Source organism: Osmerus mordax, chromosome 14 (genome assembly GCF_038355195.1).
Source record: "Osmerus mordax isolate fOsmMor3 chromosome 14, fOsmMor3.pri, whole genome shotgun sequence".
In the NCBI taxonomy this organism is placed as follows: Eukaryota; Metazoa; Chordata; class Actinopteri; order Osmeriformes; family Osmeridae; genus Osmerus; species Osmerus mordax.
Window position 1 is genome coordinate 6,784,260 of NC_090063.1, and position 14,361 is coordinate 6,798,620.

At 44.3% G+C, this 14,361-nt stretch overlaps 3 protein-coding genes across 4 annotated transcripts in view; 1 reads left to right on the forward strand and 2 right to left on the reverse strand.

Annotated features, from left to right (window-relative positions):
- Window positions 1–1,136: 1,136 nt before the first annotated feature.
- On the reverse strand, window positions 1,137–3,622 carry LOC136956532 (granzyme K-like). Of its 2 annotated transcripts, none has more exons than XM_067250444.1 (6): window positions 3,514–3,622; window positions 3,138–3,285; window positions 2,756–2,906; window positions 2,427–2,591; window positions 2,102–2,206; window positions 1,137–1,401 (listed from the first exon to the last, which is right to left on the reverse strand). In XM_067250444.1, exons 1-6 carry the CDS (start codon window positions 3,575–3,577, stop codon window positions 1,222–1,224), a joined length of 813 nt encoding a protein of 270 aa, XP_067106545.1. In that variant the 5' UTR covers window positions 3,578–3,622; the 3' UTR covers window positions 1,137–1,221. The 2 variants fall into 2 exon arrangements, with proteins under 2 accessions (XP_067106545.1, XP_067106546.1); XM_067250445.1 differs by having other exon boundaries at window positions 3,138–3,261; window positions 3,514–3,590.
- Window positions 3,623–10,667: 7,045 nt separating this feature from the next.
- Window positions 10,668–11,958, forward strand: rxfp3 (relaxin family peptide receptor 3). The gene is given in 2 exon segments (XM_067250257.1): window positions 10,668–11,153; window positions 11,155–11,958. Coding segments are annotated over 2 exon segments (1,290 nt in total).
- A 1,883-nt stretch (window positions 11,959–13,841) lies between these two features.
- The window catches only part of slc45a2 (solute carrier family 45 member 2), a 7,395-nt gene continuing 6,875 nt past the window's right edge, over window positions 13,842–14,361 (reverse strand). The window contains 3 exon segments of the mRNA XM_067250258.1: window positions 13,842–13,958; window positions 13,960–14,067; window positions 14,290–14,359. Of these exon segments, the coding sequence (XP_067106359.1) occupies window positions 13,842–13,958; window positions 13,960–14,067; window positions 14,290–14,359 (295 nt within the window).

Genomic DNA, 14,361 nt, shown 5'->3' on the forward strand with positions numbered 1-14,361 from the left:
CAGGGTGTCCCAGGCTGCCTCCATGAATCGTCTCTTTCATGATGTAAGAGGAAGGCAACACTGCTGGTTGTGGTCTTAACACAGACATTCTTCTCCCCCAGGCAGAACAACCCTGGATGAGAGGAGCAGCAGGTGTCTGGGATCGTAGTTCTATCTCACTGTGCAACTGTTCACAGATAGCTCTAATCATCTATTCTCCACGGTAGACCATCAGCGAATGTAGCACTGCTGCAGGATGTCATTCAGAGTGAGTGAGTCTTTGTGGACCAGTAGAGGGCGCCAGTTGTTCTCATACAGTACATTGTCCCAGTGTATGTTTGTGGGGGAAGATTTTTGATTCCGTAGAGACTAAGTGCTACTTCTGTGACACGTGCAGAGCTGTTAGTGGGGGTGTTGAAGATTGCGGCATCCCTCAGGGCTGAGTGTTGTGATGAGGGGCTGTCTGCTGAACAATCAGCCATTGCCTAGCTCAAGTCTTATTGGTTTAGATGTCAGAACATGGCTTCTGCACTCTGGCTGATTGAAGCCTCCTCTGCCAAGACATACATACACACACACACACACACAAACACACACACACACACAAACACAAACACACACACACAACAAGACTCACATGGATCTCCAGTCATTGTAAAAGCCTCTCTGCCGAGGCTGCAGTCAGCTGACATTTCAAGGTTTCAGCTTTCATCGTGAATTCTTTGACTGTTACCTCAAGTCTGTGTGTAATTTGCATTCTCCATGGTTGTGGATCTCACCCGAGGGGGGAAATGTACATCAATAAAAGTGGAAACTGCATGTTGCTTCAGATCAAAAATCTGCATCTGTGGTTTGCGTGTATGTGTGCAAGTGCGTGCGCTTGTGTGTGTGTGTGTGTGTGTGTAGGTGTGTGTGTATGTCTGTGTAGTTTCACAATCACAAGATCTGGTTTGTATGTGATGTGAAACTAGCTGTAGAAGATATGATATCAGTCTCTCCATAGTCGGGTGTTTTGATTGAAGATTAGCTTCATGTTCTCTGAGTGTGTAACGTGTGTATGTGTTTGCACTTGAAAGTATTATTTGAGGTCTGTTTGATTTGAACTCACAATTGACACTTCGGAAATCGATACACTGTTGCACTGTTGGTATTGACCCTTTATTTGTAAATAGTAATGTACACTGATGTTGACTGTAAGTCAATGGTATACAGGACATTTAAATCAAGTGCACCCAGGATGGTTTACAGGCCATTCCAGAGAGTGGAGTTGGTTTCTCTCTTGATGATGTTGTTGGCCCAGGCCAGGTGCCGCTGAGAGAGGCGGGTGTAAACCCCTGGCTTCTTAGGGTTCCCACAGCCATTTCCCCCGGAGACCACACCCACCAGGACTTTATTACACTCCAAAGGCCCACCAGAGTCCCCCTGAAGACACATACACATTCAAACGTACACACACACACCCATACAATCAAACATCAGCAGCACATGCAACATCTAACTATAAATAAAGCCAGGAATCTGTGTGTGTTTGTGTCTGTGGTTTGATTATCGTGAGAGTGGGCATTATATGAAGGTAAAATCTAACTATAAAGGCAGGAATCTGTCTGTGTGTCTGTGTGTCTGTGTGTGTTAGTGTCTGTGTGTCTGTGTGTTAGTGTCTGTGTGTCTGTGTGTGTTAGTGTCTGTGTGTGTTAGTGTCTGTGTGTCTGTGTGTCTGTGTGTTAGTGTCTGTGTGTCTGTGTGTGTTAGTGTCTGTGTGTCTGTGTGTGTTAGTGTCTGTGTGTGTTAGTGTCTGTGTGTCTGTGTGTCTGTATGTGTGTGTCTGTGTGTCTGTGTGTATGTGTGAGTTAGTGTCTGTGTGTCTGTATGTGTGTGTCTGTGTGTCTGTGTGTATGTGTGAGTTAGTGTCTGTGTGTCTGTGTGTCTGTGTGTCTGTCTGTGGCTCAATTATCTTGAGAACTGGCCACTGTATGAAGTTTACGTAATTACATGTGATTTGGCAGATGTAATGCACAGGACTCAAGGACAGGCAGTGTCAAGTGTAAAGATATTTGGAAGAGCAGTTTGCAATAAATACATTGAAACATGTTCGCCACCATATTGATTGAGTCAGGTTAAATACCTTGCAGGCATCGGCTTCTCTCTTCTTGTTCCCAGCACACAGCATGTCCTGGTTGATGATTGGCTTGTTGTTGTAATAGCAGGTACACAGCTCTCGGTCTTCCACCTGACAACGATCCCACACACACACACGCCATCTGTACACACACCATAACACACACGTCCTCCACTTGACAGACACATCAACTTCCGGTCATTCATTTTCTCTGAAGTGTATTTTGACATTCACCCGGCATACTCTTTATTGATGCCGACTGTTGAAATGACAAAATAATAATGATAATATGTCAACAGTTCTGATTTGAAAAGACAAATAGAGGCCATACCTTCACCTCGGCCCATCTCAGATGATTTGATGGCTTAGAGCCCTGGGCGCTCATCGTGCCCCAGCCGTACACCTGGCACCTGGTGCCCGTGGCCACGTCTTTCCCAGACCGAGAGAGCTGTTTCACCTCAATGTGCTTCTTCTTTGGTTTCACCTTGGTGTGCAGCTGTGGTGGGGACAGAGAGGCTCAGCAGGAAGAGAGCACCTGCTATCCCGGGGGGTCGGCCGAGCTCAGAGAAGATCCCGCTCACCAAATAACCTCATTCCTTCATTACTTCGAGTACAACTACAAATACACTTGGCTCGATCGCACGGAATGGATTCTTCTACCTTGATCAGCATGATGTCATCCGCGAAGGTTGTTCTGCTAAAGGTGTTTGGTCTGAAGCTCCTGGCCATGCCCACACGAGTTGTCCCCTCCAGCTGGTCCAGAGCGTGGGCTCCCAGGACCACCGTCACAACCTGCCTGGAGTCCTCTCCCCTGCAGCAACATTTACAATATATCACAATGGAGATTAGAACACAGATATATTGTGAGTCCATGGAAGAACCTCAGTGTACCTCCAGGTAGCTTCATGTACTTCTGTACACCGTACATCTGCCCTCCACTTCATCGGACATGTTACTGTCTCATGGTATAAGTCTAAAGTAGTTCTAACGTAACAATGGTAACTATTTAAAGGTTGTCAGGATCGTGAGCCATGGAACCCACCCTGGGCAGTGCGCCGCTGTGAGAACCCACTGTTCCTTCACCAGGATTCCTCCACAAGCGTGAAACCCGTTGACCTGCACAGACGCCATCCAGGGTATGTAAGGAGGCTTGACTTCCTGGCCTCCTACGATGGACACCGCCAAGCATTCTGGGACATGAGGGACAAGAGGAAAGGACATCTGGAAACAGAAGCATCCACTGTACCACAAGACCAAAAAGGAGGCTGAGGTCTGGGGTTCTGTCACATCCAACCACCTCTACTGGGGACGGTGTGTGTGAGAAGAGAGCCAGACTAGCCTGCTATGTGAGAACCAAACTGTAGATAGGGGAGCCCCACAATAAGATAGTATAAAGTAAGGCAACCTTCCAACTGTACCTGCTGGTGTGACAGTAGAGGCTGATAGGAGCAGTGTAAACCCCAGGAGCCTCAGAGACAGCATCTCTTCACCTGAATACCTCCTCCACCAAGCTTCATATGATCCAGCAGCCCTTGAGGAACCAGATTACAACAAGCTTGCATAGAAACCAGCCTGGATGGCGGGTGGGGTAGGAGGGGCATTGAGGAAGTGTGCATCTGTGTGGGGTCGTTTGAAATCTGGCTCATTCTGGTTTGGAGATGAATCACACATGCTGTGCGCATGGTTTTAACACCTTTGCAAACTGGTGTTTTTCTCTTTCTGTAAACCCTGCTGTCAGGAAGACCTCATGTCTCCCTGAGACTGAGAGAGCAGTATGAAATGACAAGTGATTACAGTTTCCCCAGCAGGTCTGTGTTGTGATTAGAGTTTGTCTTATAAATTGCAAACATATTTTGACAAACAAAATATGTACTCATACAATACAGCAACCTATTTTGTATGTCTACATACAAAATATACGTCTACATTCTTTATATTGAAACATATGTAGACATACTGTACATACAGTATGAATATATAGAACAATATATAGAAGCCTTTTGTTTATGGGTATTCATGTTGTTGAGAAACCTTCTGCTTCATTGTAGTCATTTGGTAGAGTCTGAAGCTGTTTGAAGGCAGTACATACATTTTTGTTTTTGAGAATTTCTGTTCCAATTTGGGGCTGTAAACTGTTTAATAAAAGCTCATTCTGATTGAAAACAGGATCAAGCAATTTCGAAAGAAATTAAATACAAATGAAATCAAGACTGACATAAAATGTCAGAAAATACACTGGAACGAGGATCAAACACATGGGAACCAATTGTTTTCAAAGTGCATGAGATGGAGGTTTGTGGATGATGCATAATGCTTTTATCCCTCTGTATGAGGTCTGCTCGCAGTGGGAGAGTCTGTAACTGGTGCATGAATAATGTGGGGCTGTGTTTGTTGTGTGACCACACGCAGAGGAAAAAAGAATAAAGTTGAGAGCAGAAGCAGAGAGCAGAGGAGAAGAAAGCAATCGAAAGAAAAGAGAGAAGACTCAGTTAGACAGTAGAGACGCTCTCCCCCAGCACCACCGTTCTGCTTCCTGCACCCTGCTGTGAAGAACTCACACCTGCTTGTGTGTCAATTACAGTTTTTCACAATTGCTAAAATGCTAAAACCCATTCTCTGAATCAAATGTTCAGTTGCCTAACCCCATTTGTCGAATTAGACACTCTTCTGGCCAAACTCTAAACACATTCTCATTCACAAAAAACATTTTGCACTGTGATGCACTTGTGCTGCAAAATGTTAAACACATGCGGCAAACAGTAAACACAACTACAACACAGTTTTCATCTGTAAAACACAATGACTCAAAATTGTTCACACTTGTTTCTAATACTGGATTATGTTTACAGTTTTTCACAATTGCTAAAACACATTTCTTGAAACAGTCACCCACTTTCTCAAAACTGTAAACACAAAACCTCATCTTCAAGCACTATGTACAAAACCTCTGAATCATATTGCAAAATGAAACTTTCGCTTCAAAATAGATTTACCTGTGCTCAAAATCAAACACTGCTGTCAAATCATAAACAAAGTGATCAAAATGATATACACTATCAAGCAGTCAGTAAACAATGATATACACTATCAAGCAGTCAGTAAACAATGATATACACTATCAAGCAGTCAGTAAACAATGATATACACTATCAAGCAGTCACTAAACAATGATATACACTATCAAGCAGTCAGTAAACAATGATATACACTATCAAGCAGTCAGTAAACAATGATATACACTATCAAGCAGTCAGTAAACAATGATATACACTATCAAGCAGTCACTAAACAATGATATACACTATCAAGCAGTCACTAAACAATGATATACACTATCAAGCAGTCACTAAACAATGATATACACTATCAAGCAGTCACTAAACAATGATATACACTATCAAGCAGTCACTAAACAATGATATACACTATCAAGCAGTCACTAAACAATGATATACACTATCAAGCAGTCACTAAACAATGATATACACTATCAAGCAGTCACTAAACAATGATATACACTATCAAGCAGTCAGTAAACAATGATATACACTATCAAGCAGTCAGTAAACAATGATATACACTATCAAGCAGTCAGTAAACAATGATATACACTATCAAGCAGTCAGTAAACAATACACAAAAAAATAGAAAACACATTGTTCAAAACATATAGTTCTCAGGGAGAAGTACATTTTACGTAATCTGAAAACAAATTTCATATTTATCCGTCATTGTCTTTTGATGAACAAAAACATGTTTTATCATAGTAGCTCAAAATTTATCAGAAATTACTACTCTGCTTTGCTCTTTGCAATTTTTTTGTTCTTTCTCCTCCTTGTACCTCTATACAGTACTGTACCCTGCATCTCACTTTGTGTTTTACCATGTGAAATGGTTTACTAAGGTATTGACAACAGACAGGCAATTGAACTGTAACAACAAGGCTACAGGGCTAAGGACAATGTCAGCTTTCACTGTGGTTCCGTATATGAGAATAGTTCAACTTCAACCAGCATGTTTTACTGTAAATGTGTGCCTTCCACCATACAGCCCTTTTCACAATCCAATTGAAGAGTTTTTCTCTGCGTGGCGGTGGAAGGTCTATGACCAAAACTCATATACCAGGGTAAATCTCCTCCAGGGAATGGAATTGTCCTGTGGTGACATAAGTGTGGAGTGTTTTCAAGGCTGGCTCCAGCACACCAGAGGGTTTTAACCCAGTTTTATTTATTCTTTGTTGTTTGTGCACAGAAATGTGTTTTAGCAATTGTGAAAAACTGCAAACATTGTCTAAGGTTATGCTTTTGGCTGTCAAGCTCCACCCTCTTTCACCAGCAGTTCTATGGCCCTCCTTCTTCTCAGCTGTTCTGTAACAACTGACCCTCCCTCCTTCTTCTCAGCTGTTCTGTAACAACTGACCCTCCCTCCTTCTTCTCAGCTGTTCTGTAACAACTGACCCTCCCTCCTCTTCTTAGCTGTTCTGTAACAACTGACCCTCCCTCCTTCTTCTCAGCTGTTCTGTAACAACTGACCCTCCCTCCTCTTCTTAGCTGTTCTGTAACAACTGACCCTCCCTCCTCTTCTTAGCTGTTCTCTCTTTTTCCTCCACCCTCATACTATCACACCACTGTTGTAACTCAGCACTCCTGTGTCACTGTTGTTACAACCATAGATATACATAAAGACATTTTATATATATCTATGGTTACAGCTGTGTTAGAAACACACTTAGATCACCTTAACAAAATGGATGACAGACACCCCACTTACAGGCTTTATTATGACAGATTCATGGTGACTTTGACTACTGTTCCAACAGTCTACCATCTAGTTTATGCAGCTGTCTGCCCGAGTTTTTCATCTTCAAACAGCTCCTGAATTTAATTAGTCATCAGAACTAACCAAACACACAGCTGCTGGGTTGGCTAGTGCTGCCTCTTAGAAAGTTTAATAGGCTGAATTTGCATGAAACTAAGAGTCACATATATCACAAGAACCAGCCTGGAGAAGAGAAGAGACAGTAGAACTCCAGGTCAGGCTGCAGGCAGATGCTCAGGTTCAAGTTGGGGTCATGTCTAGGCATGAGCTGGTGCGCTCCACACTTAGTGTGGGGTCTGGATCAACAGGACCTTAAGCGTCGTCCTAGATGTTGTTGTGGAGTTCAGATCTGGAGCATGACAAGTTGGACCTGGGATGATAAATTATTGATCTATTAGGGATGTGTAACCAATTGAAGAGTTTTTCTCTGCGTGGCGGTGGAAGGTCTATGACCGAAACTCATATACCAGGGTAAATCTCCTACAGGCAATAGAATTGGCCTGTGGTGACATAAGTGTGGAGTGTTTTCAAGGCTGGCTCCAGCACACCAGAGGGTTTTAACCCAGTTTTTTCTTTGCTCTTTGTTGACAGTACTAAGTTGTGATGGTTCAGGCAGGAGGACTCAGTAGTGTATTTGCTTGATACTTTATTGCACACGATACAATACAGTATTGTAGTACTTGAATTTGGCATTATGGTTCTGCTTGCATCGGCTCCCTGCCGCACCCAACGGAGACACCGTCTCAACATCCGAGCAGAGAGCAGCGACGCATTCCCCCTACGAAAGGAAACACAGAACCAAGGCAGCAGGATGACTGACGTCTGTGTCGCACTAGCATTTCATATGCTGGGATACCCTGCTATAAACCCCGCCCTGTTAGGAAGGTGTGCCCTGACTGCGTGATATGATGAGTTGCTAGTGACGCACTATATCTCACGTCTCCTGCATGAACCAGCTCCGCTTGATTACTGTAATGTTTTCTAATCAAATGTACAGTATTTGTATGGACCTTTTTACAAGCAATGTCACAGATGGCTTCACATACGTCCATAGAACTGCCACTCAGCCAACCTCAACCCTCAAGGAAGACAAGGAAAAAGTCCCAGAAAAACTCACTAGAGGAGGAAAAATGGGAGAAACCCTGGGAGGAGCAATTCAGTGAGGGCTCCCCTCCTCCAGAGACGGTTGGCAAAAGAGAGGTGCAGAACACAGGCTAAACATAGTAATACATCAGGAAAGTATCAATGTGTGTGGAAACAACAAAATCCAGTGTTTCAAAATTCAAAATCCATTTTCTTTATTGCTAAATGCATTTACACATTTACTGTGTATACATAAACACATTTGTCTTTACATGTAACTACATGCCCTGGATGCTGTGTTCTCCATGTTGTTGTGTTGTGTCTAATGATTGCTCCATAATGTTTATATATTGATTTGCTGTATTTATGATCTGAAAGCATTGTTTGATTTTGAGCACAGGTTACGTAAGGGGCAAGTGTTTGATTTTGCCAGAAAAGTCAGAGGTTTTGGAAATTGAGTTTGAAGATTTGGTTTTGTGTTTAGAGTTTTGAGAAAATGGGTGACTGTTTCAAGGAATGGGTTTTAACAATTGTGAAAAACTGTAACTCCACTGGAACCGGTTCTGATGCAAATCAAATGCACTTTTGCTCTAGTGGGGTAGCAGTTTTACATACTGTAGGCTACCCTTCCAGCCAGGTTCCTGAGCCCAGTCATGTACAGTGCTGACCTTGGACTGGACCAGGCTTCCATCATATTTGGTAACAGGTCACAGTAAACGATACGATTAACTTTATTGTCCCGCTCAGGGAAATTTGTCTTGGTCTCTGTGGTGCGTCATAAATGCCTTGACAGTCACAATAACAACAAACAATACATCCTCAGCCAAACATTATCAAAAGTTACATAACAGTATTGCACATATCCCATAACATAACACATACATACAGCTCATAATAATACATGCTAAAAAATCACCGTAATAAAGGCACTATAAAAATTATTACATAGATTTCATCCTCAAGCAGCATTGAGAAATGTGTCCACTCTTCCAGCCATCAGAAACAAAGTGAGTCTGCAACTGCCACTGACCCTCCAGGTCAACTTTAAAAGTGTAAGATTGTCATAGCAGCAGGGTGAGTAATCTCACAGGTATTACTATCCAGATAAGTGGTCCAGTCTGTCCTGTCAAGCGCTCCACACCTTCACTTGAACAGACACATGTCAGTGGGTTGCCAGGTAACCATAAAGGAACTTCCCTTCCTCTCATACTTCCTCGCCTCCCATTGTCTTCTCTCTTCTCTTGCCTCATCTCTTCCTCACAGCTCTTCTGATCTCCTCTCATCTGATTCGTTGACAATAGTTACATTACAGTAACATGTGTGTGAGTGCCCTCTGGAGGCCACCCACCCAAACTACCACCATGTGTTTGTGCATGTGTGTGTGTGTGTGTGTGGGGGGGGGGGGGGGGGTTGGTGTGTGTGTGTGTATGACACTTAGACACTGGGAAACATTATCCTCCAATCCCTTCTCTCCAACCTGCCATGGTGCAACCTGATAATGGTTTTAAAGATCTGTATCAGAGCCAGGAGTTGTGGGTGTAGGTGTGTGTGTGTGTGTGTGTGTGTGTGTGTGTGTGAGAGAGAGAGAGAGAGAGAGAGAGAGAGAGAGAGAGAGAGAGAGAGAGAGAGAGAGAGAGAAAGAGAGAGAGAGAGAGAGAGAGAGAGAGAGAGAGAGAGAGAGAGAGAGAGAGAGAGAGAGAGAGAGAGAGAGAGAGAGAGAGAGAGAGAGAGAGAGAGAGAAAGAGAGAAAGAGAGAAAGAGAGAAAGAGAGAAAGAGAGAGAGCTAGGGAATATAGATTTGGACCAGGGCTATAACTGATATTGTCTGGAGGTCATCCCCTATCCTGGAGGATTTCCCATGTCTAGAATATTATTTGTTTGCATGACAGTGCTGAACACAGAATGTACAAGAAAGCCAAAAAATAAAAAAATTAAGTGGCGGTAAAGAATCCTGTTTTATCAGGTTTTCCGTTTTCCAGGACTCAGGCAATTACCTGAGCCATGCAACGCTGAAAAGCAGATGGTGATGTTATGGAACTGTGCGTGTGTGTGTTAATGCATTTGAATAATGTGTGAGTGAGTGAGTGTGTGTGTATGTCGTGTGTGTGTGTGTGTGTGTGAGAGAGAGAGAGAGAGAGAGAGAGAGAGAGAGAGAGAGAGAGAGAGAGAGAGAGAGAGAGAGAGACCGATGGAAGTGAAATCACCACGTGAACCGTTTGATCTTGGAAATAAAAAGTTGTTTAGCCTTTCGTCAGAATACTCATTTATCGCCCCAACCAGGAGCAACGGTGGCAGCAGGTGGACCAAATACTTAGCGGTCGCTGGCCCCGTCAGTAGGGTGTCTCTCTGAATAATTAAATCAGCACCGCGGAAAGCAACAGCTGAAGCGCGCTCTGCGTCGATGCTCAACCGTCCAATCCCAGAGAACGCAGTAGAATAAGGACCTCTCGAGACTGCTTCTGTCAACTCACATCATCTTGCAGACGGGCAGTCGATTGGTCGCCGCGATGTGGCATTACGCACAAAACTTTCATTCATGAAACAAATACATTGTTCGGGGTCTTGCTTGGACGGCTTGCGAAACTTGTCTTAAACATACTGAAAAACGACAGTTCTCTTCGTGGTTGGATAATTATGTTTGCTACCGTTGGAAAAACCGGCTAATTTAAAGATGGATTTCCTGAGTGGTAGTGGAGCGGGTCTCGGTGCTGGGCTAAGGTCGGAAACACCCGGGGAGGTCTCTAACGCGGACGAGGGCTCCGCTATCCTCTTTCCTGGTTATAGTTTTAATTTCGCTGTCACGTTTAATGAATCTAACCAGTCCTCCAGCGGCGTTTTACTCACGGGGAATTTGGGAGACTTTGTGGGAGATGGGTCCGCTGTCTTGAGAATCCTCATATCGATCATTTACTCGGTGGTCTGCGCACTGGGACTGATTGGGAACCTTCTGGTGCTGTACCTCATGAAGTCTAAACAGGTGTGGAAGAAGTCTTCCATCAACCTGTTCGTGACCAGTCTGGCAGTCACGGACTTCCAGTTCGTCCTGACACTGCCCTTTTGGGCGGTGGAGAATGCCTTGGATTTCACTTGGCTTTTTGGCAACGCAATGTGTAAGATTGTGTCATATGTTACTGCCATGAACATGTACGCCAGTGTTTTTTTTTCTGACCGCGATGAGCGTGGCGCGGTACTGGTCACTCGCCTCCGCGCTCAAGAGCAAGAGGCGGCGGCCCCGTTGCTGCTCTGCGCGTTCCATGACCATCTTCATCTGGTTCGCAGCGGTGTCCGCCGCTTTGCCGAACGTCGTTTTCTCCACAACTTCAGTCGTGTCCAACGAGGAACTGTGTCTTGTCAAATTCCCGGATAGTGCCGGAGACGCGCAGTTCTGGCTGGGGCTCTATCACGCACAGAAGGTCCTGATCGGGTTCGTAATCCCGCTAGGCATCATATCCGTGTGCTACCTGTTGTTGCTGCGCTTTATTACGTCCAACAATGTCAACACATCCAGCGCCCGGAGACGCTCCAAGGTAACCAAGTCTGTGACCATCGTGGTCCTCTCTTTCTTCCTGTGTTGGCTCCCTAACCAGGCGCTCACGCTGTGGGGCATCCTCGTTAAACTGAACGTGGTCCATTTCAGCTACGAATACTACACCATGCAGGCGTACATTTTCCCGGTGACCGTGTGCCTCGCGCACTCCAACAGCTGCTTAAACCCGATCCTGTACTGCCTGATGCGGCGGGAATTCAGGAAGGCACTGAAAAAACTGTTCTGGCAGATAACGTCGCCCTCGGTGACCAACATGAGACCGTTCACGGCGTCAACTAAGCCGGAGCAGGACGAGCAGGGACACGCGCTGGTGGTACCGATTTGCCAGAGCTCAGCAGAACCGGTGGTGTTCTACCCCCCAGGGGTCGTAATGTACCCCAACGGCAGGAACGATCTGCTACCAAACAGCACGTAGGTTGTTTATACCAGGTCTGTTTGAATGAGTAGTATAAAAGTATAAAACATTTTAAACCGTTTTATCCATACTCATTTTACTTTATCAATTAGATAATGAACGTCCCATTTTTATTTCATCGCATAAAAAATGTAAACTACACGTTTTTAGTTTAAGATTTTATTTTAAGATATTATTCTTCCACAAAGTGAAAAATTTGGCTTGGGATTGAGATTTCACCTGCAGCCATGAAAGACAAGCAATCCACATATCCATATTAGGGGCAGTGGCTCAGGGGGGAGAGGGTCACCCATTAATCGCTGTTGGTGATTCGATCCCTGACTCCGCAAGAGCCTTCTGATGGGAGGCTCCTTGCATGGCAGTTCCGTCACCGGATGTGAACGAGAGGAAAAATGTGAGGTGCCGCTAAATGCAGTCCATTTACCATACAAAAAGTGTATGAAGACATACAGCAAGGACACCCTAAAGCATCTAGGCCTATATACAAACAGACATAAACACAAATAAGAGCAAAGAATTGCTCTCACTTTTATAAAAGCAAATCTCCTCCAGTGTCTTCATCCTTTAGGACATCTATTTAAAAGATGTATTGACACAGTGTGAAGGACAACTTAGACAACATTATAGTCAAAGGTGCCCGATGGAGGTTTAGCCTTGACTGTGTATAGGTATCTATAATATTGCCACATAATTTACCCAGAATTACAGTCTTGAGTGCTTTTTTTTTAAACATTTAGTCATTCAATGCTTCAATTCAGGCAGCACAGCTTCAAGGTTGCAATGGTTCAATTCCCCAACAATAAAACATGCACTTTAGGGTGCTTTCTATTGCCTGTTTCAATTGTCTGCCATTGTGATGGCTGCCTTTTCAGCCTTTTCACTCGGCGGGACATGAATAGTACATAAAAGATTATTTCAGAATTCACGGGGGAGATAAAAGGCTTTGAATCATTGACAAACCAGCTCTTTGGCAGGATTACAAATCAGCTCCATCATGGTGAAAACAGAACACCACAGTGGCCTCCTTACTCTTGCTCTTTCTGGTATTCACTGGTGTTTTAAATGTATTTGTTTTGAGAACCTGTACTTATGTGTATATGTATATATACTGCACACTCCTCAAAATGTTTTATAATAAAGATGTTTATAAAAATATATATATATTATGTGTAAAAAGTAAATTTATTAATAATGTATCCTGTGATGTGTGCACTTTGATGTAAAGGTGTTGTTCCAATAAATGTTATCTTACAACATTCATTCTGAGGGGAGACATTCGTTCTGACAATCAATCAGACATCCTATTGATCCTGAAGTTGCCCTTTCACCACAAATGGTAAATCCTACACAGAAACATAGACAGAGTATCCAGTCACTGTTAATTTGTCCTGTGAGAGGTGTTCAGCATGTGTGTCACATGTGCACTGTGTTTCGTGCACATATAAGCAGTGACATCATAAGTGACAACATATTTGACAAAATAAAATGCATTCAAGCAGGTGTATGTCTGCAAGTGCATTTGTGTATGGGAGTGTTAACATGAGTTGGTGTGTGTGTGGGAGAGAGAGAGCGAGAGAACATTTAGGCCATTAAAGAAAGACTTTTCGAGTCCTCTGTTTGTCTGTCTCTCCATCTTTCTGCTCATATGTTTGTCTGTCAGACCAAATATGTATTTGTCCCATGTTGTGGGTCACAGTACATGCCTATGCAGACATATTCTGCCACAGGATCCTGTTTGCGTGTCTAGGTTCAACCCTTCAGACGAGCACAGGGCCCGGTGTTGCTGGAGATAGACTGGTCACTATGGAGCAGGACAACAAGTCGGCATGAAGGAGCACAGAGAAACCCAGCGAGGGCAGGAAGTTGTTTATTATGAAAAACGGTTATTCCACATGTCTGATAAAAATAGCAATGAACAAGCATCCCAGCAGTGACATGGTGGAAGCAGAGATCACCACCACCACCACACTTCCTGCCATGTTGACCAGCGCGCCTAGCCCCCGCCCCCACCAGGATCTGGGCCAGCTGGACCATACAGGTAAGAGCCGCACAGTCCACGCCTGTGCCCCTCCCGGGCCCCGACTCGCCAGATCCCAGCTTCCTCTGCATCTGGGGGGAGGGGCGGGGGTGGGGGGAGGTAGGTTATCATCCAGTTAAGGGTAGAATAAGAGAGACTAAAAGAGACAATCAACAATGTTCCCCTCCATGAAACAGCCCCTCCGGAGCTCCACTCTGCTCTAATGGAGGGGGCAGCAATGGAGGGGGGCCATGAAGCCGACCTCTCTCATTACTGGGGTCCATTTTCAGCCCCGCCAATCCATTAGCCGTGACTGGCATGGACACCTCCGCACCCTTATGAGATGCAGGGAGGATGATGCGGCAGATCTGACCGTGAACACAGCT